This window comes from Tribolium madens, unplaced genomic scaffold (genome assembly GCF_015345945.1).
Source record: "Tribolium madens isolate multiple individuals breed KSU strain unplaced genomic scaffold, Tmad_KSU_1.1 Scaffold_20;HRSCAF=117;Tcas5.2_LG4, whole genome shotgun sequence".
In the NCBI taxonomy this organism is placed as follows: Eukaryota; Metazoa; Arthropoda; class Insecta; order Coleoptera; family Tenebrionidae; genus Tribolium; species Tribolium madens.
Window position 1 is genome coordinate 12,130,594 of NW_025400985.1, and position 23,201 is coordinate 12,153,794.

Below are 23,201 nucleotides of genomic sequence, written 5' to 3' on the forward strand. Positions count from 1 at the left end.
TCACACTATGTAAATCTCAAAAAATTTGACAATTTTGTTTTTGACAGTTTGCGGTTTTTTTTGCACTCAAGTGTTAGCCCAGTCAAATTAGACAAATCGGTGGAAAAAAATCCTAGAGAGTTGGAATTTTTTTAAACGCTTTCTTTACACTTGGGTAGACATATATCAAAAGTCCCCGAAGGTGGGGGGCGAGCTCGAGGAGGGAGAGGGGGCTAAAGGTGTCTTTTTTTGCTTATATCTCGGAAATTATCACTCCTATAGGTTTTTATCTTCTTATCACAATTAAAGCTTATAAAATTTCCTACAAAAATGGTCCTTTGCATTTTTTTGTAGAACTAACCGTAAGCGAGTTATAGGGCAGACAAAAAACATCATTTAAAAAAAACTGACAGTAAATTTAATTTACTGGGTCCATTACTTTATTAAAGGAAGGGGGAGTCACGAGGGTCTATAAATACGAACTCATCGTTTATGTAATTTATGCAGAATTTTCTGTAGAAGTCTATTTCTGCATCAATATTTCCTACAAAAATGGACCTATTCATTTTTGTCGTAGGACTAATCGTAGGCTTCTAAAGTTTGGAGTCGACATAAAATTGCATTAAAAATCCTTTGAAACACATTTCATTAGTATATGGTAAGTATTTATATGTGTAGAGCGTTCCCCAACTAAGCTGGTCTGCCTGAAAGGAGACTCGGGTGCACACATTTAAACGGAGATATAAATAAAAATTTTGGATGAAAGAGAGAATCAATCTGTAAGGGGGTTAAATGGGGTGAAATGTTTAAACAAAAATATAAACATAATATTCTTTAGAGATGTAAAGAGGCACTAAAATCAGATTTTTCGAAAATTAGTTTTTAAGGGAATAAAACGGTGTACACATTTAAAGGGATATAAAAACATWAAATTTAGAAAATATGATCCTTAGAAAGTGTATAAWTGCACTTTTCAAATTCTAACGAAATAAAATAAAGTTTAACRCTTAAAAACAAAATTAGAAACATGAAATTTCGAATTTTGAGAGTGCAGAAGTGCACTGAGACGACACTTTATGAAAATMAACATTTAACATTTACCCATAAACATAGCCCATGCGAAGAACGAGACTACTATAACTGAATCCTATACATAACATAGGTAATTATCTAGMTTTATAGAGTACCTAACGTTATGGAATGGTTTTGTGAACCGGCTTTTTCCCATTTTATATCAGAAATACATGCAGAGAAAGTGGCAGGTAAATGCTAGTTCAGCATATAAGGATGACTCGGAAGAATTGATAGACCGTCGTGGCACCTCTAATAAACTGTTGGATCCAATACATGCAATTTACTGTAAGCTTTATTCAAGTCATCGATATTAAATCATTTATTTATTAATATTGTACKGAACAAGACTGTAATTCGGTTTTCAATGTTTAAGTTGAAGATGCAGCATATGAGAACGACTCGGAAGACTTTATAGACTCTCTAATGAAGTGCTGTACCCAATAAATTCAATTTGCTTTCAGTTTTTTCAAATCACAAGATTAATTCTGTTTTAAATGTGGATAAAGCACATTTTTTTAATTGATGTTTTTTGTCAGCCCTATAACTCGCTTACAGTTAGTCCTACAACAAAAATGTGAAGGACCATTTTTGTAGGGAATTTTGTAGGCTTTAATTTTGATAAGCGGGCAAAAACCTACAGGAGTAATAGTTTCCGAGATATAAGCAAAAAAACAAAAAAAGACACCTTTAGCCCCCTCTCCCTCCTCGAGCTCGCCCCCCACCTTCGGGGACTTTTGATATATGTCTACACAAGAATAAAGAAAGCGTTTAAAAAAAATTCCAACTCTCTAGGATTTTTTTCCACCGATCGACCTATTTTTGTCTAATTTGACTGGACTATGTATAATCTTTTTTATTTGCGTCTGTGTTGTACACTAAACCACAGATTAGTTGATTAGTAGCTAATCTGTGACTAAACTACAGGAACCTGCAGTAATTTGACATATGACGTAACCTCAAATTGTGTGATTTAACAAGTCACACATGTTGTTAAATTAGTTCGAAGTGCGATGTTACTGAAGACTCCAAAATCTGGATTTCGTAGATGGTTAAAACGTGGGGCAATTTTCATGTTTATTGGTGAAGGCATTGCTTTTGCTATTAGTTACGGAGTTTGGTACAGTGTGAACACCAAGAGAGGTGAATATCAGAAAAATTCTACGTAAATTAATAAATTTTACGTAATAATTGCTTTTTTAACAGAATATCGTAAATATCTCCACGACAATTATCCCTCTATCTTGGAATATTATTACAAAATTGGTGAAACAATCAATTCTGACAACAAAATTCGCCAGATTGATTACGCTTATTGGGAGAGTGAGAAACATTGATGGCAGAGCGAATAATTAAGTCGATTTTTTGGCTAGTCGCTGGTACAGGTTTAGGGTATGGGTTGCTCATAACAGTGCCACCAAAAGAAGAAAATTTGAAAACGGTAGTGAAGTTAATTTAAGCTTTTTCCTTAATTGTTTCCCAATTTCAGAAATTGCCAGGTTTGGAGTCTCCTACTGAATCACTAACTAAGAAACAACAGTTTTCCACCATTCTACAGTCTGCTTCCAGCTCATCCCAGCCCTTATACCGCTTGAATAAAGACGGCATTGATAAAGAAATTCGCAAATAGTGTCAAAAAATGCAAGTGATGGAGGGTAGCATAGACAAAATCAGTTTAATCGCACAAAGAGACTATGAACGAAAATTAGGTTTACAAAAACAAAAAGAAACTAAAGACAGCTTATCTGCAGGTAACGAAAAATTGGCATTTTTTAACGAAACCTTCACTAATAAGCGTCAACACATTGAAAATTCCCTCACTCAATCAAGTAATTTAGACAAAACAGCGCTCCCCCAACATTTCGATACAATTTCCAAGGAAATCCTACTTTTGCAAAAATACGTCGCCAATTCTAACATATTTCTACGTTCTTATGACATCAAAAAGTGTCATGAGAGTTTGCAAGAACTCACCAACAAACTAAAAGAACTGGAAGACACTCTTCTACCTAAAAAGAAGTTTGGGTTTAAAAATAAACCAAACCCCAAACCCCCACAGCAAAAACCAGAAAARGACGAAGTGGACTTTCAAACTAAAACAATAACAAAGGAATTGTGCGGCTTTTTTAATAAAACTGGAGAGACTTTAATTATGAAAGGGGATGAGATTTTCAAGAAAGATGTAACAGTGGAGAAATTAGAAAATTGTGTTGTCAAATTTCCCGGCTCGCCATCCACTCTACACCTCAACCAAATGAAAAACTGTCACGTCTTTACCGGCCCTGTGTCAACTTCAATTTTTGCAGAAAACTGCACAAACTGCACTTTAGTTATAGCTTGCCAGCAACTGAGATTGCATGCTTCTTGTAATGTTAATATTTATCTCCATGTAACAAGTAGAGCAATTATGGAAGATTGTCACGATATATTTTTAGCACCGTACAACTGGAATTATGATAACATCGAGTCTGATTTTAAAGAGTCGGGGTTTGATAAAAACACAAACAATTGGAAATGTGTTGATGATTTTAACTGGCTATATGTCGAACGACAATCTCCAAATTGGTCGCTAATGAATGAAGAAAAACGTGTGAAAAATTGGAATTTATAACACTAGTAATAAAAATTTGTAGTTTATCACGTCTTTGGAGCCCCGTAAGCGTCCGGCATTCTCTCAATAGTGTATCTATGTTGTGCAACATACATTATTGGAACCCCCGGAATTTTCCTAATCCTACGTTTCAAATCTTTGTCATTTGTTGCGACGATGTAGCACTTATGTTGTGTGACCCTTTGCACTAARCAATCATCAGCGTAAGTCCCTTTATGCATACATTTAATCCTCTCAAATCTCGGATCCTTTATTATCCTTAATGCGACTTTATACTTCTGTCCCAACTTCTCCAATTCGCCCAAAACACAGTCCGTTATATAAGGAATACATTTGGCGTACAAACAGTCCATCATATTCTGAATTATATCCAACTTGTTCTTGATAGAAAAATTGATAAAGTTCGTGTCCACCAAAATGTGATACGGGGGCCCCAATTGTGTGTTATACTGGAAAAACAACGCAGAACTGACTTGTGGCACTTCACGTACTTTCATTTGTTGGGGGTCTTCAGGTTTTTTCTTGCGAGGAGACGCCCTCTGACTGGCTTTTATCCGAGGGTCGCTGGGACTGATCATGGTTTTCATTTTCGCGAACCTTTTTTGGGCGATTTTGCGCGTTTTCTTCGCCTTGCCCTAAAAAACACATTTCAAAGTGTGCAAACACTAAGCAGAAAAGTTTTACCATTTTTTCAATTGATTAATTTACATACACATGCAGAAAAAGTGAGGTTAATAAGAAATGCTGCCAACATTGCGGATCATTTGTCCCCAAAATGTTTCAGGTATTTGGTGCATGTTATCTCCAAGACCGTTTTTTATTTTTTAACGAAAATTCTAAAGAATTAATCCAAAACCAGGAAGTGGTATTTTTATATTTTTTCTGATGCACATTTAAATAAAAAGGTTAGTTGTGAGTATTATTAGTGTTGCCACCATTGCGTATAATTTGTCCCCAAACGTTACTTGAGTTTTTTTCAGGTGTTCGATGCATGAATTAAAATTGCCTCCAAGTTAGTTTTCCAGGTGACAAAAGGTGTTTCTTTAACGAAAATTGCAATTGAGGCGAACCAAGGGTTGTTATTGTTATGTTTATATGACGCAAGTTTAAGTTTTTAGAAAATTATGACCGTTTAAATGTGACTATATGAATTTGTTGATTTAATTAGTTTGTTAATTAAAGTGTGGAGACAACTAGTAACAAAATGGATCAAATGTTGCCAAGTCCCGGTTTCAGTATTCCTAGCATAGGTAAATCTCTACTTGTATTTCAAATTTTCTTAGTGGAAATTTCAGGGACCCCCTTGCACCAACCTGAAGAAGATCAGATGATTTTGCCCAATGCTCTGCAACAACAGCAGCAGCAACAACCTTCTACCACATCCCAGTCGCAACAAGTCCCGCCTTTAGCCCCCATGGGCGCCCTAACGCCGACTCTCGGTTTGGGCATGGGCATGTCCATGCCCCATACTAAATACGCGGGATTCACTCTCCCCATCACGAGCATCCAATCCCAAACACCAGTAAGCAACAAACTTGCAATTAAAACAAACCAAATGCTTAATTTTAGCAACACACAATGATGTCTCCTATGGTGAATTTAGGGGGCTCAAGTGGGACAGCAAACACACCCTCAATGGGGCCAGCAACACCGTCACCCCTCACACCAATGACCCCACATTCAGCTGATCCCAACATTGTCCCCCAATTACAGTAACGCAATTTTACGGTTTTTTCCCCTAAAAATAATGTTTTCCAGGAATATTGTATCCACAGTGAACTTAAGTTGCAAATTGGACTTAAAAAAAATCGCCCTCCATGCACGTAACGCTGAATACAACCCCAAACGATTCGCGGCTGTTATAATGAGGATCCGGGAGCCCCGAACCACCGCTCTGATTTTCTCCTCGGGGAAAATGGTTTGCACGGGGGCTAAAAGCGAAGACGACTCCCGACTAGCAGCACGAAAGTATGCCCGAATCATTCAGAAGTTGGGCTTCCCAGCCAAATTCCTCGACTTCAAGATACAAAACATGGTGGGGAGTTGCGACGTTAAATTCCCCATCAGACTGGAGGGACTTGTTCTCACACACAGCTCTTTCAGCTCCTACGAACCTGAACTATTCCCGGGGCTAATTTACAGAATGGTTAAGCCCAGAATTGTATTACTGATTTTCGTCTCAGGGAAAGTTGTTTTGACTGGGGCCAAAATCAGACAAGAGATCTATGAAGCGTTCGATAATATTTATCCAATTTTGAAAAGTTTTAAAAAGCAATAACTGCATATCGCATGTGTACCGCATTTTAGTCTTAACTGTTGACTGTAAGTCTTTTATATTGATAATAGACGAGGATCGAGAAGTGGTTTTTGTCTCCCCTTTGACAAGTTTAACCTCAAAATTTTCACTGAWTTCACATATGTACGTTCAAATGCAATCACCTGATTAGAAATTACGCACAATAAGAAAAAAATTGATTGATAAGATAAAAATTAACCAATTTAATTCAAGTTTATTATTTAAAAGAATTAAGTTTTTGTCACATAACCTCAAATTTTTTTCGAAGAATTATTTGTCAAAAGGCGAGCTAATTTCTGTATTAACAATTTGAAGAACAATAAACTTTAATAAGGTGGAAGAATAATCAAAGACGGTCAAATTCCACAATTGTAAATATTGAAACTGATAAAAAGTGAAGTCAAATTCCATTATGTTATTCTAATCTCACATTAGTTCGGCGTAAAATGTCAACTGAAATGCCTATTCTACCAGGTGAGAGCCCCCCGCAATAATTTGGCGTTATTGGTTGCAATTTTCTAGATAAAGTGAAAAATTTGGTAAGAAGTATTAGGAGAGTGTTCCTGAAATGGTCGGTTCAAAGACCGGTCCTGTCTATGTCTTTGGTGGTGATTGGGGCCGTTGTGCTTCTCCCTGTGGTGACAGCAGCAACGCTAATGCCCATCGCATTGCTACTCACTTATACTGGGATTTTGGCATCACAAGGAATTTTCTACATAACTTACAACATATTCATCCAAGGAATGTTACTAGCTATGGTAATTGTAGCCTTGTTTGTTGTTGGTTTTGCTATTGCAACCAGCGCGAGTGTTTTCCATTCATACAAAATTTTTAAAACAGTTACAGTAAAGAAGAAGCAGTAAATTCAGATTTTTTTATTTACTATTTCTCTACCATATTCTCCAACAACGCCCATAATTTCCCGACTATTTCCTCCTGACTCAATTCAGAACCACTGTAATTGAAGACTTCAAAATCTAGAGAGTTGTCGGCTTTTACATCTGTGTGTATATAAGGAATAAAGGTGCTAGAACGAAAATGTCTTGTTTTTGTAAAAAGGATACAACCAGTATTGGATATTTTATAATCAAAATGTGTACCAGTTAGTAACTTGTATGTTTTAATGCAGTTCCTGAAACACACTCATTAGGGGGTAACGTGGAGACTAATCTAAATTCTCTACTCTAGGTTCTGAAGCCGTTTCAGCTTCTCATTGTGGGATTGACACTGTTTTTTTACTAATTCAAGTTTGCTTTTCTTTGCATCAAACTCGGCATTTAAATTTGCAAGTTCTCGTTCCAGTATTTTCTAGAAAAAAATTAAGATTCAACCAAAACCACGTTGTTTTACTTACCACTTCAGACCGTTCTTTTTCCAAAAATTGAGCATTAATTTTCACAGTTTCAGAAGCATTTTCAATGTTATTTTGTACAGCAGGTTTTATTTTCTTGCCCAAGTTAAACAAATATCCTTCTGGAAACGTATATGATACAAAATTTAAATAAAAACACTTTGTTTACCTTCGTTAACGTTAGGTTTTATAATAGTCGGTTCCACTGTAATTGGTGGCTCACATTCACGAAAAATATTGAGTGTCCCAGTGGACGATCTCGTGTTTTTTCTTAATATTGCCAAAACCTCGTCAAGTTCCATTATTTTGATTTAAATTAATTAATACAACAAGTTTCTGCCATAATGACAAGTAACACAACAGTATTTTGAATCTAGGGATTTTTGCTTGATCATGAGGCCAAAAGGCGCGTAATTCAAACTTTTGAAACGCGAAAAAAATTACTTGCATATTTTGAGCAAGATTCTTTGAAACGCAAATTCAAGGGGACATTTTTCTGTAATCGGTTGACAAAGCTACGCAAAACGTTTGCATATTTAAGCAAGAAATTGAAATAGTTGGAATTACAAAAAATTCCTTATAAGAGTGAACTTGTTGCTTTGTCGTAATAACAATGAAACTCGTTGTGTTGGCGCTTTGGGCGATTGTCCCCCTAACCGTCGCTCAAAACGGTAAAAACTGTTATTTTTTTCATCAAAATAATTTTTTTATCAGATTCTTCCGAAGATTCCTCCAATGACCCAGCGGAAATTTTACCCATCGTGCTTCCCCCAGATGGGCCCCAACTGCTGTGGCATGCGTTTCAATCTTTTGTTGCAAACGCAAACAACCCTGACCGACCTTTAGAGAATCTTATCGAGGGTAGTCAGGGCTCTGGGAGTAAGTAAAAAAGTAATTTTGCGATTTTTTGACAAAGATTTCAGATTGCGGTTCTACCACTACGAGCGAAAGTCCAGAAGTTACGACGCAAACTAGACAAAAACAAAAAAGCCACGCTGGTGTTAAACATGGACGAAAAGCAGCCAAAACACATGCAAAACATAAAAGTACTGGAAAATACCACAAAAAGGACAAAAATCAGGCCCATCATTAATTATTGTTAGTCAAAAATGATTAAAATGACTGCTTTAAAGCACTAGTGTAACATTTTCCTCTAGGTTGGTGATGAATGTCAAAAATAAATTATTTTTTGAATTTTGAATTTACCTGAAATTGTAAAGGAAAATAAAAGCCCCAAATTTATGGAAAACTACGTATGACCTGCTAGAATTTACCTCTCAGAAGATATGACAGTGTTGGTAGCTCAAAAAAATAAAATTCACCAGATCCGAGTTTCTWGCTGAAAAAAACGTGCTAGAACGCTCAAAAAATGCAAAAATAATATAATTTAGACCTAATTAGTTAATTTTTTCGTTTGTTTTAGCGAAATGTCGCAAAAAACCTGAGATTTTAGTACAAAAACTTTTCATTTTGTAAAAAATGAGCCTCCAAGTTCAAAAACAAAGTCGAACTAAACAAACTAATAAATAATATCAATGTCAATTTATTTTTGATTTTTTTGGCCTGTTCAAACAATTTTTTTCAAAAATATTTTGTTTTTATTTCAAGTACTCGAAAAGTACAAAAATAACCCCCGTTTTTGGCCCATTTTTTTAATTCTTAGCTTGTTTTTAACGAAATTTTGCAAGATAAGTGTATTTCTAGTAGTCTAGATTGCGGTTGCACCACTGCAAGTGAAACACAGAAAGTTATGACGCAAAATAGACAAAAAAGCGATGCTGGTGTTAAACATGGACATAAAAGATCGGAAACATGCAAAACACAGAAGTAATGGAAAATACCACAAAAAGAACAAAAACCAGACTTATCATTAGTAAAAAATGATTGAAATGAGTGCTTTAAAACACTAGTGCAACATTTTCCTCTAGGTTGGTAATCGAATGTCAAATAAATGATTTTTTTCAGACTTACCTGAAGTTGCCGAAGAAAATAAAAGCCCCAAGTTTATGTAAAACTAGTATTTAACAGTAAAATTGTTAAAAACAAGAAAGAATGTATTACAACACATAAATAAGCGAATGAACTTAGAGTTGTCTTAAAACTTAATTCATATTAATATAATATATTTTATATAAAGGTACAATAACAGTTTGGTGATTTTTAAACAGAAACAAAATTTTACGAGTTATCACCATAATCTCTATCACCCACATTGATTCGGTCTGGAGCTGAAGTGACGTTAAACCCCAAGATTCGAGAGTCAACTTTTAACATCCTTGACTTTTTATTTTTCTTATTTTTACCCTACAACAGTAAAGTCAAACAATTAACCACGACGATTGCAACTTACTTTAACTTCTTGGAATTCAGTACTATGTTGCAACGACGGGGTTATTGCCGGTGCCGGCGAACACATATCGTCTTTGTGAGCATTGTTCTTAGGCTTAAACGAGCGCCTTTTCTCCAAGAAATTCGACGCGAATTGCTGCGTTGCCGGACTTTCGCCTAAATACTCCTTGCAGTAGTCTCTCACATCATAAGCTGACTCAATATCACGCAGGAAAGTCACAAATGTGGGAACTAGAATTGACTTTATCAATTTCCGACACCTAAATCACACACCTAAACTCACTATCTACGTCAGCGGAAATATTAGCTAAAGTCTTGTAGCACCAATCCGTAAATTCGTCCTTACTTTGATTATTATTATTATTGACTGATTTTGGTGATTCCTCTTTCTTGGTTTTACTCTTCGATTGCTTTTGTTGTTGCTGCTTAGTAGTAGTCATGGCACTAGTTGAATTACTCTTAGATACTGTGGACGGTTTATTAGAAGCTTTTGTCGGGACCTCATCCCAGAAACCTCCTAAACAACAACTAGATCAAACCCAATTCACACACCCAGAAAATACCCACCAGAATTCGACGACGACCACTGAGAGGTTGAGGAAGCATTTGCCCACGTCAGACTTTGACCATTCCAAATACTACCAGAATTCGACACTGGGGCTTCTTTCTCTTTAAGTTGCGCTGCCATTCTCGCCTCAGCTGTCAACTTTGCTAACCTTTCTTGCTCTTCGGCTTGAATTTCAGCAACTGACTTGACTTTCCGCGGCTCAATCGGCTTCTTAGCCCAATTCAATTGAAGACCGCCAGTTTTCTCAATTTGTTGTTGCTGTTGCAACTCGTGAAGTTGTTGCTTTTGGAGTTGGAGAGCCGCTTCCATTGCACGTTTCTCCTTTTCGGCTTTCTGAATCTCTGTCAAATTTAAATTCGAAGTAAAATTCGATTGGCACCATGGAGCGGTCTTGGAAGCACCTCTAGTCTGATTCTGATTCAATTTTGCAACCTCCGCTTGCTTTCTCTCCTCTTTTTCTTTCTCACGTCTAAAAAAATTCGAAAAATAAACGTCACTAAAACAAGATATTTGCTTTTATACTAAATCACCTGTTCTTCTCTTCTTCGATTTTTTTCAATTCCTCGTTCTTTTTCCTCAATTCTTCTTCGGCTTTGCGCTGTTCTTTAAGTCGTCGTTTCTCTTCYAACTCACGTAGGCGCTTTTCTTCTGCTTCCTTCTTCGCTTTTTCCAATTCTTTTCGGATTTTCTCCTCTTCCTTTTTCTTCTTGTCTTCGGCGGTTTTCCGTTCAGCCTCCTAGTTGCACATTTTTAGTATCACAAAACTTGGATACAATTACACACTTACCTGCTTCTTTTGTTCTTGTTTTCTTCGTTCGTCAGCTTCTTTCTTTGCTTGTTTCTCTTCTTGTTCCTTTCGTTTCTTCAATTCTTTTTGTGATAATTCTTCTTTCGGTTTTTTTTCTTGTTCCTTATCCTGGGGTGGTTGTTCCGTCCCTTCAGATGTTTGCATATCCCACATTGATATAGTCGCATCAGTCTGTTGGGGCCATTGCGTTGAGGTACTCACTGGGGGTGTCCCAAATTGATTCTGTTTCTGCCAAAGTGAATCCAACTAAAAGCACAAAAATCACCAAAACTTCACAAAAATCACTCACAGGCATTTGTCTCTGTTGCTGAAACTGTTTCAAAAAATTCGTAATGGGATCGTTATCCTGTCCTGGTGGTGGTAATTGATCAATTGATGTGTGGGATGTGGGTCGATTTACGTTAATTGGGCCGGGAAGACCCGTTGGTAAATTCCCACCATGCATTCCAGGTAATGTGGGAATTGTGGGATTTTGTAAATTTGGCAAAGTGTTACCCACACTGTCGGGAGGCAAAGATGATGTCAAATTTGTGGGGACTCCACCCCCAGGAAGGTGGTTATGGAGACCGGGAGTTTGCATTCGGTTCTGCAATGAATGCATATTTCCCATTTGGACCAGGAGAGGATCGAGCTGGTTAGGCACACTGCTGGCTGGCTTGTCCACTAGGACTGAACCCGGGAGTTTATTACTCTAAAAAATAAACAATTATTTTCAATTCACAAAAACTAGAAGAAAATTAAATTACAAAACATACGTTGTCAATAACTATACTTAGAAGTGTATAAAGTAACAAATTTAAAAATCAGAACACAAGTCTATCACAAAAACAACTTTCTTGGTTGTAAAATTTTGACCCAAGTAGCCTATGATTAAAATTAAGTTGGCAACATTGAATAATGACAGATGAGATACTGTTGCTAACTCAAAACAATAAAATTCACCAAATTCAAGTTGAAAAAGTTAATACAAATTTTACACCTATTTTCACAATATTACAAAATTACGATTTAAATCTTTAAAAATATCATACAATCTTTCTTTATAAAAATTTAGTGATTTTTGACAAAATCTTGCAAAAAAACAAAGTTTCCAGTTTAAAAATCTCCTTAAACTCTCGGCCTGAATTTAACATTTTGCGAAATAATTGCGTTTCTAAATGCTAAAACACTCGAGAAACGCATAAATAATACAATTTATAACTTGATTTGTTGATTTTTTCGTTTGTTTTAGCGACATCTCGCAAAAAAACTAAGATTTTAGTCCAAAAACGTGTTTAAAGTATTTTTTACAACATTTTGTGATTTCTCGAATTATTCTTGTCTTAATCTTGCTCAAAAACCACTTAAATCAAGTAAAACAAACAAAGTTCACAAAACGAAGTATGTCGAGCAAAACAAACTGAAAATAATATCAATTTCGATTTAATTTTAATTTTTTCTAGCCTGTGTTTAAACATAATTTTTTAAAATTTTCTCGTTATTATCTCAAGAATGTGCTTAACCACTCGAAAAAGACAACAATTACACAGTTTTTGTCTCATTTTGTTAAAATTTTGATTTGTTTTTAACGAAATTTTGCGAAATGAAAACTGAGATTTTAGTATAAAAACGTGCTTTAAAAGACTTTCGACTAAATATTGTGATTTCTCGGCTTATTATTGTTGTAAATTCACTCAATAAACACTTAAATCAAGTGAAAAAAGCAAAATAACATTAATATTAACGATTTTTGTGTTTTTTTAACCGTGTTTAGACAAGGTTTTGCAAAATATATGAGCCTCTAGTTCGAAAACGAAAAAAGTCCAGCGAAACATGCTAAAAAATTATATCAATTTCGATTTAATTTTGAAATTCTTGAAACCAAATTTTTCGAATTTTTTTGTTTTTATCTCAAAAATGTGCTGAAACACTAAAAAACGGGAACACAACACTATTTTTGACCGACTGTGTTGTATTTTGACTTGTTTTTAACGAAATTTTGCAAAATAACTGTGTTTCTAGTTGAAAAATTTTATTACTATTGCATTCGAAAAAAGTGAAAGTAAATTTAAATTGTCATTTTCGACCTTGTTTAGTAAAATCTCGTAAAAAAACAAAAACTATTTTCCAGCAAATTAATTTTTTTTTATATTTGCGAGCAAATATTTTAACCACTAAAAGAATTTGTTATGAAAAGTCGAATTGAAGACCAAACAAATTCCGTATCCAAATTTTATTTTTGCAATTTCCCCCCTATGATTTTCACGAGTCTGTCCTTGTTAGTTGGAAGTAAAAATATCAATGAAAATAAACTGCATTGAATGTTGTAAACCGTAAAAGTTTTTATACAGAAAAAAGGAAACTTCTTGTCCAAAAAAATTATCACTTGTTTGCACATGTCAGTTTAGTTACTGGTGAATTGTGCACATCAATTTGAAATCAAATTGTCAATCAAGTCATTATGGCCAAAGCCAAATTAACTAGTGTACGGACATCGCACTTCCAAGACCGATTTTCACTAAATGTTTGGGCAGAATTCATTGAAGATCACTAAATTGGACTCCACATATTACCTCAACGTTTAATTAGTGCCGTTTATCTGGATTTTTTGGAAAATATGTTGTCCGATCTGTTGGAGGACACATGAGGAATTTACATCAGATTATGCCAAAGTTGTCACCAATAGATTGAACAATCATTTTCCCTAGAAATGGATTGGTCGCCAATGACCACCGCGGTCATCAGATTTAAATACGTGTTTTTTTAGGGTTCACATAAAACAATTGGTGAATTAGTGTACGCAGCTCAAATTTATACCTTCGAAGGGCTGTGTATGCGAACGCAAGCTTCCCTAGCCCGAAGAAGTGTGCATTGCCAACGAATGACCACATTTCGAGCAATTTCTTATAATAGCAAGTATTGACCCACTAACACTGACACTGATCTACCCTAATGTAGCGATAATTTTTTTGTCTTTACGCTGTCTACGTTCCAAAGTTTTTTCTTATGAATGATTGTAAACATCGTATTAAGACATAGGCGGGGACGGGTTTTCAGCCTATTTATTTTTAATTTTAACTCAGAAATAAAGTGCTTTCGACAAAAATTGGAATAACGAAAGTTGTTTCTTTTGACGAGTCCTATTAGTGGTTAAAATATTTGCTCGAAATCCTCAAAAACCCTGTATATTTGGCGAAATGATTAACTGTCTGGTTGAAAAACGTGGAAAATGCTCGGAAAAAGTGCAAAAATAGTATTTGTTCAACCTAATTTACTTTTTATCAATAATATTTATTTTTCAAACACTAAACGAGACTTATTAATTTTGAGCTGATATCTGTCTCTAGATTACTTAATGTTGCCAAGTTGGGAAACTCTTACGTACTTGCTGCATTTGATTAATCATATACATGAGGGGATTTGACGGCGTGGTCTGTTGCATGAAGGGCAAATCAGGCGGTAGTTGTTGTTGCTATAATTTAAAAAAATTAAAAAAAAATCATCCACAACAGCCGTTTCCTCACCTGTTGTTGCATTAACAGCCTTTGTGCGGCCAATTCCTGCTGTTGCAGCGTGAGGGCGCTCCACGGCTCCGCTAAATTCCTCAAAGACACTTGCTGTTTAAACGCTAACTGTGACAAAAACTGATACGGCAACATGTCTTCGGGTAATTTCGCCTCGCTTTTCAACACCGGAAATCTTCGATTCGATAAGAATGGATTTTCGCCCCCACACAAATTAATTAATTCACCCAATAGAAAATACCTTTCGTCACACTCCCGCATTACGTGTAATTGGTTACTAAAATAGCCCGCTTTGTACCATTCGGCCATTTCCACGTTGGCGAATGGCCCTTGTCTGGTACCTTGCGGGTCTTGATAGTACCATTTATCTTGGGAGGGTGGGGCAAGATTGGGGGGTGGTTGCACCCCTGCCACGTCAAAGTTTGTCGACGGTTGTTGAGATTTGGGCGTTTCTTCGTCCACGACTAGCTTTAAGACGAGATCTTCTTGGAGACGATCGAAATCCTCGTCCCCTTTGTCGATGTTTGGGGCGATTRGGTCTTGGGGAGGGCCGTTACTACCCAAAGATTGAGATTTGCTTTCTTCGGAATTTCGCTCGTCTTTTTCGTCGGATTTTTGAGATGTTTTAGATTTATCCTTTTCTGGAGAAGTGCTGTCTTTCGGTTTGAAAACTTCTTCTTTAAGTTCTTTACCACTAGGTTCCTACACAAAAATAAGTTTTTTATTTAAAAACCACTTAAACCAAGTATTTTTGTATGACTTTTTTTTTATAAAAATTACATATAGTTGCTTTAATTTTACCTCACTTTGTATTGAAGTGTCCAAATAATACAATTTATAACTTGATTTATTGATTTTTTTCGATTGTTTTAGCGACATCTCGCAAAAAAACTGAGATTTTAGCCCAAAACGTGTTTAAAGTATTTTTTTTATTAAGAATATGACAAATTAAAAAAACATAACCATATTTAAAAAAACGTCAATTTGACAACTCCTACTAAAAGTATGAATTTTATCAAAGTGAAAAAAATAGAGATTTCAAGAAGAGTTTTACGAGATTTTACAAAAAAAATCAATAACAAAAAACTAACACTGACATTTGTCACAAAGTGCTGTAGACAACTGTAATAATACGTTTCTGTGTCAAAATTACCAATAAAAAATTCGTGTTTAAAAATATTTTGACAATTTAATTAGCTCATAGCTAAATATGAATGTCACGTAAAGCAATCTTGCATTCATTTCTTTCACCAGACACAGAAACTTGAAACACACATTACAGCAATTATTTATAAAATAAATAAAATTTATTTGAAGTTATGTTGGTAACACGGAAAAATGTAGAGACGGAAAATAACAAATGTTAAATTTCATATCTTCTGTCTCAATTTTATTCAATGTTGCCAACTTAATTTTAGATTCACAGCCTACTCTAACAATTAAAAATTTTATAAATCAGAATATAAAAAAAATGAAAAACTCACTTCTTTATATTTATCACTATCCTCGGACCTCGAAAGCGACGTAGTGGACTTGGAAGAGGACAACGACGGGGGATTCCCTCTTGGAATATGTTGTTGTGAGGTGGACTTTTGTAACATCTCCTTTTTATCCCTTTTACCATCCTATTCAAATTTTGACTTATTATTAACATTTTAAACTTTGTATGGAAATCACCTGTTCGTCATCGGAACCATGAAAGGCGCCCCTTTCATCAAACGTGCCTCCGCCTTCCGTGGGGTTCTCCGTGGCCCACTCCGGCAGATGATCCTCGTTATCCCACGACCTCCGTAACGGCGCCCCTCTGTTATTCTCGTGCCAATTGGCGCGTGCCCCCCTTTCAGGAGGCCCATTTCTTTCCTCCGAGTCGCCATCTCCACGCCAGCTCGCCGAACGCCCCCATTTCTCATGCAAAGCCCTACCGGAGCTGATATTACGCCAGCCGTCATCCTCTTCATTACTATTCCTGACTCTTCGCCAATTATCGATGAGGGCTGACCTAGAGGCAAACTCTTTGCGGGGGCTCCAGTCGGGCTGTTCCCCGTTGCCCCATCCGCTGTCGTATGAAGAGGCGGCCCGACCGTAGGCTGGGTAGCCGCCTCTGCCTCTGTTGATACGCCCCCCGCGCTCTAGAGAGCTTCCTCTGCCTCGTGGCGCCCCACTGATGCTTGTGGGGCGACTTTGCCAGCCCCTCTGCTCCTCCTCCGTGGTCGGGAGGAGGGCCAGAGGGACCATCGTTTGCTCGGAATATAGCGTTTTGAAGGTGAGGAGGGACGCGGGGGGCTTTGCGTTGCGTTCGAACAGCGCCAACATTTCTTCTCTACCGTACCTTGAGAAGGTTTTAGATAGATTTTTTTAATTTTTGCATTTCTTTTACTTACCTATACTCTGCCAACTGGTAGCGCGTGCCACCGCTCGGGCCTCCGCCCCCGGCGGTCGTGGTGCCTTCGGAACGGAGGTTCCGGATCCAAGCCGGACCAAAATTCATCGAGGAGTCGGTCATACTGCAACAGAACGGAAGCGTGAAGATTTCATAACTGAATAAGCCATATTTTAGACTAAAATGGAGGTGACTATTTATAGCAATATACCAGATCACCGTTAATCAATGTCGCTGAAGGTGTTGGAACAAACGCCGAAACCCATCGAATTAAGAACTATATCTGGAAAGCATAAACTCGACACAAAAGCCCCAGGCTAAGTCTAGCTGGCACTCGAAAGTGACAAGATACTCGGGTTAATGCATGGATTTTCGCCGAAAAAAGCAATTTTTTTTAATCATAGTTACGTCCGTTTTCGGTATTTTTGCATTTCTTTATTCGATAAATTGGCTGTTACCTGATTATAACGTTTTACACTTGATAATATGCTATCAACATAAATGGCTGAAGCAAAATTGTAGGTTAACGCGCATGTGCTTAATTGTCAAACAACAGCAAAACACGAAAAACCCCAACTTTTAAATTTGTTTCGAACTACATTTTTTCAAATAACGACAAACAGGACTAACATATTTGAGCCTTTACGTATTCAATTATTATTGTGCCATACAATTACCATCTATACACGATTTTAACTAATTGTCTCACCTTTTTTGTTTCAAAGACAATTTCATTTTAATAAAATTATTAAAATTAATAATCAACGTTTTTGATTCTTGTGCACAAATAAATATGTTTCCACAATTTTTAATTAAAAGATAACAATACAAAGTTACTGTCCACCAAACCATCTGCTTTATTTTATTACCTTTTGGCTTTTACTTGATAAGAGATAWTTTTTTTTATTTCGTTATCATCGTAAATTAAAAAAAAAGCGGTCAAGTACWTTTATAAACGTATGTMTTGCATAGATCGTTACGTTTATTTAAATGACAAATTATTCATTACAAAAGTACTTTAAACATTGTAATAATACTTCCGGGAATACTATAACTGTTAACTTTCAATTTGTTTCAGAAAAAAAAAATAGTTTCAATCCATATTTAAAGCAAGATGAGTGTTCAAAAATTGACAAGTACTGACAAGTACTATTCACGACATACGTCCATACTTTTATTTCAACTTAATAAATTAAAAATTACAGTATTTTGCATATCTGTTATTACATTTCCATTGTTGATTATTAATTTAAGTAGATTTAAATTTAAAAAGTTAAAAACCCTGTGTTGCGTCTACGGTTACGTCTAGGTTACGTCATGTAAACAAAAATTTGAGAGTGGGGATACAATTTTCGTGTCGTTTCTTGTCGTTTGTCGTTTCACAGCAGTTCGTGTCATATTATTACGAAAGGTGTTTATGCTTGTCACGAAATTAATTTTTTGAATAAAAAAACGAATTTTGTAAAAACACAACTTGTAACGTAAGTAAATACAATTTTGTCACTTATTCTCACTCGTGATTCAAAAAAATCTACAATTTGTGCTTATGTTCCAGAGCCGGCTCTAGAATATTCCACCATGCCTGCCCCTATTGATATTTCCCCAAATAAAGACAACGGAGTCCTTAAAGAAATCCTCCGGGAGGGTACAAGCGAGGAATGCCCTCCCCCTGGATCTAAAGTCAAGGTTCACTACACTGGAACCCTAACCGATGGTACAAAATTCGACTCTAGTAGAGACCGAAATGAGCCTTTTGAATTTGAGTTGGGCAAAGGTACAATTTATGGCTGATTGGTCCAAAATAATTGTTTATTTTTGCCACAGGGAGTGTGATTAAAGCATGGGACATTGGCGTGGCCACTATGAAAAAAGGTGAACAAGCCGTGCTCACGTGTGCCCCTGAATACGCCTATGGCAAGTCTGGCAGCCCACCAACTATTCCCCCCGACGCCACCTTAAAATTTGATGTCAGTAGTTTGTAATTATTTCAACGTGTTTAAAACAATTTCATTTTAGGTTGAAGTGCTCAGTTGGAAATGCGAGGATTTGAGCCCTAAGAAAGACGGAGGCATTGAACGGGCCCAAATAACGCCAGGAGAAGGGTACACGAACCCCAATGATGGGGCTACCGTCGAAGGTAACTTCGTACATCAGTCGAAATAAGTTTTGATTGCAATTTTAGTGCATCTTATTGGGAAATACGAGGGGCGTGAATTTGATGTGCGTGATGTCATGTTCACGGTTGGGGAAGCGTCAGAACAGAATGTTATCCTCGGTATTGATAAAGCGATTGAAAAATTCAAAAAAGGGGAAACTTCTAAGCTTACAATCAAGCCGCAATATGCATTTGGATCTCAGGGTTGTTCAGAATTTAACATTCCACCCAACGCAACGGTTGAATACATCGTCACGTTGAAGAATTTCGAAAGAGTTAAAGAAAGTTGGGCTTTGGACACGAAAGAACGTGTGGAACAAGCGAAAATCTTCAAGGAGAAAGGAACAAATTATTTTAAAGCTAACAAATTTCATCTGGCTATTAAAATGTACAAAAAAATGACTGAGTATTTAGAGTCTCAAAAAGGTGCGTCTCACACTTGTGCAATTTTGTTTTAATTGAGTTTTTCTAGATCCAGAATTGGATAAGGAAATTGAGTCATTGAATTTAGCGGCGCATCTCAATTTGGCGTTATGCTACTTGAAAATAGACGACAATTTTGAGGCCAAAGCCTCGGCAAGCGCGGCTTTGAAGCAGGATCCAGACAATGTTAAAGCTTTGTTTAGAAGAGGTCAAGCTTTACTGAAACTAGGGGAACCCAAACTAGCCTCAGAAGACTTCCAACAGTGTTTAAAACTCGATCCRGGCAATAAAGCGGCGCAGAGTCAACAAGCTCTTTGTGTGAAAACCCTCAAAGAACAGTTACAGAAGGAGAAGAAGGTTTATGCTAATATGTTTGACAAATTTGCAAAGATGGATGCTCAGGTGAAAACTAATTGATTTTCTTCTAGTTTTAATTGTCGAGACGGAGTTTGAATAAATGTTTTTAACGAAATGTGGTTTTATTGTGTAGAGGGAAGAGAAAGAGAAAAAGAAAGAGCCAAATGTGATGTCGTCAGTGGGTGAATGGGGTAAGGAGGATCGTGAGCGAGAGCCGAGTGAGTTTGAGAAGGAAAATCCGAATATTTTGTTGCTTAATGGTAGTGGAGAATTTAAGGACATGTAGTTTTTGTTTTCCAATTGAATAAAAGTCGTTTCAGTGGGTGCGTTTGTTTGACAACTAAAATACTGTTTTACGCGTCATATCCGTTCACGTATAAATAGATCTTTACTTACGCGTGCAAATGAACTGTTGAAATTTTGACTGAGTTGTGAAATTCACATTTTCAATTTTTGGCTTGCGAAAATTGACACGTTTTTTGACATCTGTAAGTCACAAAATTCTTGTTAAAAGTATTTTGGGGATTAATTCCGATTCGAATTCGAGTTAATTCGTCTTGTGGGCGCAGATTCGTTTAAAATTTGCGCCATGAGTGGGTTTTTAGGAACAAAGAGCATCGTTGGGTTGGTAAGATTGCCGATAATTTTCATTTATTAGTGAAAAATAAAAATGGCGGAGCCTGATCTAAACGTCGACAATTTAATACAAAGATTATTAGAAGGTAAGAAAAGGATTTAATTACTCTTTTCCGCTTAAATGTGTTAGATTAGGAAGTTGAGGATTACTAGAGTACAAGTGCATGGTCGAATATTTTTGTGACTTTTGACCAGTCAAAATAGAAGACATAAAGCCTTTACTCGACCAAAATAAGTGCACAATTACTGTTCAGGGACTTTTTTAAAACACTGAGTGCTTTTTAACACTTTTTAGTTGAGTTTTGTATAAATAAATAGTTTGAGTGTTTATTTTTGTGCTGCTTTTCGTGTGGTGTGGGTACAGGGTATAAAACTCTGCGAGAATTACAAGAAAACCAGGATGTTAAGAAGAAATCTAAATTCAAAGATATGTTCATATCTTCCGAACGTAAGGTCACATCTATAATAGCAGTCTAGCTTAGATATTTGTTATTATCGTTCATCAGTAACGTCGTCCGTAAAGTAGTTGATTTTTGATGCACACATCTATTGAGTTAGTTTTGCTTGCTGTACACCTTTTTTACAAATTTCAAATTTACTCATCATGCTGCAGGGCCTTAACAGAAACACTTGATTTGGTTTCTTAAAGTTTGCATTGTTTTTGACCAAACGACACAGAAGGGTATTTTAAAAACTTTGTTCGCAGTACGAGGATGTCGTCCCGGAAAGTCTGTACAAATGTCCGAAGCGGAAGTCCGCGGACTTTGCTTAAAATCGCGAGAAATTTTCCTCCAACAGCCCATACTGCTCGAACTCGAAGCCCCTCTAAAAATCTGCGGTAGGTCCCCAAACACGTTGAAATCAAATCTCAATTTAGGCTTCTAGGGGATATTCACGGCCAATACACAGATCTGCTCCGTCTGTTTGAATATGGGGGCTTCCCTCCCGAAGCCAACTACCTGTTCCTTGGCGACTATGTCGACCGCGGCAAGCAATCCCTAGAAACCATCTGCCTGCTCCTGGCCTACAAAATTAAATATCCTGAAAACTTTTTCCTCCTCAGAGGAAACCACGAATGCGCTTCAATCAACCGAATATACGGATTCTACGACGAATGTAACCACAAACCCCACAAATTCGTTCTCTCATTAGAAATATTMCAGGCAAGAGGCGGTACAACATCAAATTGTGGAAAACCTTCACCGATTGCTTCAACTGCTTGCCAATCGCTGCGATAATCGACGAGAAAATCTTCTGCTGCCACGGGGGGCTCAGTCCGGACCTGCAAGGCATGGAACAGATCCGGCGCATAATGCGGCCAACCGATGTACCTGACACAGGCCTGCTGTGCGATTTGCTGTGGTCCGACCCTGATAAAGACGTGCAAGGTTGGGGCGAGAACGACCGCGGGGTATCGTTCACTTTCGGCGCCGATGTCGTCAGTAAATTCTTGAACAGACACGACCTAGACTTGATCTGTCGCGCCCATCAAGTGGTGGAGGATGGGTACGAATTTTTCGCAAAAAGACAACTAGTCACCCTTTTCTCAGCCCCGAATTATTGCGGCGAGTTTGACAACGCGGGAGGGATGATGAGTGTTGATGAAACGTTAATGTGTTCTTTTCAGGTGAGGTTTTTCTTAGCTTTGTTTAGTTTGTGATTTTTTTGTTTAGATATTGAAGCCGTCGGAAAAGAAAGCCAAGTATCAGTACCAAGGAGTGAATTCAGGACGTCCGTCAACACCTCAGAGAAACCCAWCAACTAAAAAGAAATAAAAACGAGTAATTGACACTTTTTTTTCATTTATATTCAACCAATGCATTTGTAACGTTATATTCTCAATACTGCTTGACAGTCAGTCGCATTATGTTGAAGTATTATTATTTTGTATATTTATTTAGTTTTGTTCATTTTTTTTAATTAAATTGTGATTGTTTTGACTGATTAGGAGATTCGTTTTTTTTGACTGACTGTTCCTATTTCTATTGTAAATAAACACATTATTTTATTAATTTATTTAGGAACGAGACCAGTGATTGGTGTATTATTTAAAAACACAATTGTTAAATCTTGCTTGCATTTACATGTGCATCATAAAGTGGCCCAGCCAAAGACTTTATGATTGGTCATTTTTTCAATGTTGTAGTTGAATCATTTTCATTTGGTTCCTAAATATTGCAATAGCATYTTGACATTTTGCAATCACCTCTTTGTATAGAAATTGGCATTAACGCGAATTATTTCACTCGTACTATTGTTTATGTTTCATATTTTACTTCATCCTATTGACAAATCTATAATTACACCTAATGTACTTTAAATTTGACAAATAAATCTATATATTACTAGCCTCGATTATTTTTTCGAAAACCCCAACTTGTACAAAAAAAGGGAATTGAAAAAAAAGATACAGGGTGAATTTTTAAAAAAAAGTAAGCACTAAAATTTTTATTCATGACCAGATTTCAAAAATTAATACAATTTAAGCTAAAAATTTTAGAATTTTGTCAAAGTATACGAGGGAAGATCAGTATTTACGGTCCCTAACATAGTAGGGTTTAAGTGACGTTGACATAATTTGATATATTTAAAGGTTCATCTTTTGTCACTTAGTTGGTGCAGTTTCAGATTTCTTGCTTGTTTCATTTTAATTTTATTTGAAAGCCAATTGCAAGTAGTCAGTCGTTTTTGCAAAAAATGGAGAAACCTGAAGT

At 36.5% G+C, this 23,201-nt stretch overlaps 10 protein-coding genes across 14 annotated transcripts; 7 read left to right on the forward strand and 3 right to left on the reverse strand.

Annotated features, from left to right (window-relative positions):
* Positions 1-1,977: 1,977 nt before the first annotated feature.
* Positions 1,978-2,682, forward strand: LOC123004999. The gene is made up of 3 exons (XM_044398584.1): positions 1,978-2,193; positions 2,257-2,491; positions 2,540-2,682. The coding sequence occupies exons 1-2, from the start codon at positions 2,064-2,066 to the stop codon at positions 2,385-2,387; spliced, it is 261 nt and encodes an 86-aa protein (XP_044254519.1). The 5' UTR covers positions 1,978-2,063; the 3' UTR covers positions 2,388-2,491; positions 2,540-2,682.
* On the forward strand, positions 2,549-3,687 carry LOC123004993 (tubulin-specific chaperone C). The gene has a single exon (XM_044398577.1). It carries the CDS (start codon positions 2,690-2,692, stop codon positions 3,659-3,661), a length of 972 nt encoding a protein of 323 aa, XP_044254512.1. The 5' UTR covers positions 2,549-2,689; the 3' UTR covers positions 3,662-3,687.
* On the reverse strand, positions 3,565-4,568 carry LOC123004995 (rRNA-processing protein FCF1 homolog). Its single transcript, XM_044398579.1, has 2 exons — positions 4,346-4,568; positions 3,565-4,296 (listed from the first exon to the last, which is right to left on the reverse strand). Exons 1-2 carry the CDS (start codon positions 4,346-4,348, stop codon positions 3,688-3,690), a joined length of 612 nt encoding a protein of 203 aa, XP_044254514.1. The 5' UTR covers positions 4,349-4,568; the 3' UTR covers positions 3,565-3,687.
* On the forward strand, positions 4,407-6,021 carry LOC123004994 (TATA-box-binding protein). Its single transcript, XM_044398578.1, has 5 exons — positions 4,407-4,566; positions 4,642-4,911; positions 4,957-5,183; positions 5,231-5,373; positions 5,420-6,021. The coding sequence occupies exons 2-5, from the start codon at positions 4,866-4,868 to the stop codon at positions 5,937-5,939; spliced, it is 936 nt and encodes a 311-aa protein (XP_044254513.1). The 5' UTR covers positions 4,407-4,566; positions 4,642-4,865; the 3' UTR covers positions 5,940-6,021.
* Positions 6,022-6,042: 21 nt separating this feature from the next.
* LOC123004998 lies at positions 6,043-6,821 on the forward strand. The gene is made up of 2 exons (XM_044398582.1): positions 6,043-6,431; positions 6,480-6,821. Exons 1-2 carry the CDS (start codon positions 6,404-6,406, stop codon positions 6,818-6,820), a joined length of 369 nt encoding a protein of 122 aa, XP_044254517.1. The 5' UTR covers positions 6,043-6,403; the 3' UTR covers position 6,821.
* Positions 6,730-7,679, reverse strand: LOC123004997. 2 transcript variants are annotated; one of them, XM_044398581.1, is made up of 5 exons: positions 7,478-7,679; positions 7,312-7,427; positions 7,141-7,265; positions 7,022-7,089; positions 6,730-6,958 (listed from the first exon to the last, which is right to left on the reverse strand). In XM_044398581.1, the coding sequence occupies exons 1-5, from the start codon at positions 7,608-7,610 to the stop codon at positions 6,840-6,842; spliced, it is 561 nt and encodes a 186-aa protein (XP_044254516.1). In that variant the 5' UTR covers positions 7,611-7,679; the 3' UTR covers positions 6,730-6,839. The 2 variants fall into 2 exon arrangements, with proteins under 2 accessions (XP_044254516.1, XP_044254515.1); XM_044398580.1 differs by having other exon boundaries at positions 6,799-6,958; positions 7,312-7,430.
* Positions 7,680-7,842: 163 nt separating this feature from the next.
* Positions 7,843-8,509, forward strand: LOC123005523. The gene is made up of 3 exons (XM_044399315.1): positions 7,843-7,979; positions 8,035-8,187; positions 8,232-8,509. The coding sequence occupies exons 1-3, from the start codon at positions 7,922-7,924 to the stop codon at positions 8,399-8,401; spliced, it is 381 nt and encodes a 126-aa protein (XP_044255250.1). The 5' UTR covers positions 7,843-7,921; the 3' UTR covers positions 8,402-8,509.
* Positions 8,510-9,410: 901 nt separating this feature from the next.
* On the reverse strand, positions 9,411-20,308 carry LOC123005690 (GIGYF family protein Gyf). 3 transcript variants are annotated; one of them, XM_044399551.1, is made up of 13 exons: positions 20,248-20,308; positions 16,918-17,040; positions 16,214-16,865; positions 16,021-16,161; positions 14,537-15,238; positions 14,398-14,484; positions 11,323-11,724; positions 11,013-11,279; positions 10,756-10,961; positions 10,225-10,694; positions 9,941-10,174; positions 9,659-9,888; positions 9,411-9,612 (listed from the first exon to the last, which is right to left on the reverse strand). In XM_044399551.1, exons 2-13 carry the CDS (start codon positions 17,037-17,039, stop codon positions 9,487-9,489), a joined length of 3,639 nt encoding a protein of 1,212 aa, XP_044255486.1. In that variant the 5' UTR covers position 17,040; positions 20,248-20,308; the 3' UTR covers positions 9,411-9,486. The 3 variants fall into 3 exon arrangements, with proteins under 3 accessions (XP_044255486.1, XP_044255485.1, XP_044255487.1); XM_044399550.1 differs by lacking the exon at positions 20,248-20,308 and adding an exon at positions 17,375-17,487; XM_044399552.1 differs by lacking the exon at positions 20,248-20,308 and adding an exon at positions 17,128-17,146.
* Positions 18,255-20,175, forward strand: LOC123005692 (FK506-binding protein 59). Its single transcript, XM_044399553.1, has 7 exons — positions 18,255-18,397; positions 18,472-18,690; positions 18,741-18,883; positions 18,933-19,053; positions 19,099-19,497; positions 19,544-19,896; positions 19,985-20,175. The coding sequence occupies exons 2-7, from the start codon at positions 18,495-18,497 to the stop codon at positions 20,135-20,137; spliced, it is 1,365 nt and encodes a 454-aa protein (XP_044255488.1). The 5' UTR covers positions 18,255-18,397; positions 18,472-18,494; the 3' UTR covers positions 20,138-20,175.
* LOC123005693 (serine/threonine-protein phosphatase PP1-beta catalytic subunit) lies at positions 20,279-22,835 on the forward strand. 2 transcript variants are annotated; one of them, XM_044399556.1, is made up of 6 exons: positions 20,279-20,573; positions 20,852-20,935; positions 21,194-21,325; positions 21,373-21,603; positions 21,651-22,114; positions 22,161-22,835. In XM_044399556.1, the coding sequence occupies exons 1-6, from the start codon at positions 20,522-20,524 to the stop codon at positions 22,260-22,262; spliced, it is 1,065 nt and encodes a 354-aa protein (XP_044255491.1). In that variant the 5' UTR covers positions 20,279-20,521; the 3' UTR covers positions 22,263-22,835. The 2 variants fall into 2 exon arrangements, with proteins under 2 accessions (XP_044255491.1, XP_044255489.1); XM_044399554.1 differs by lacking the exon at positions 20,852-20,935 and having other exon boundaries at positions 20,292-20,573.
* Positions 22,836-23,201: the final 366 nt, after the last annotated feature.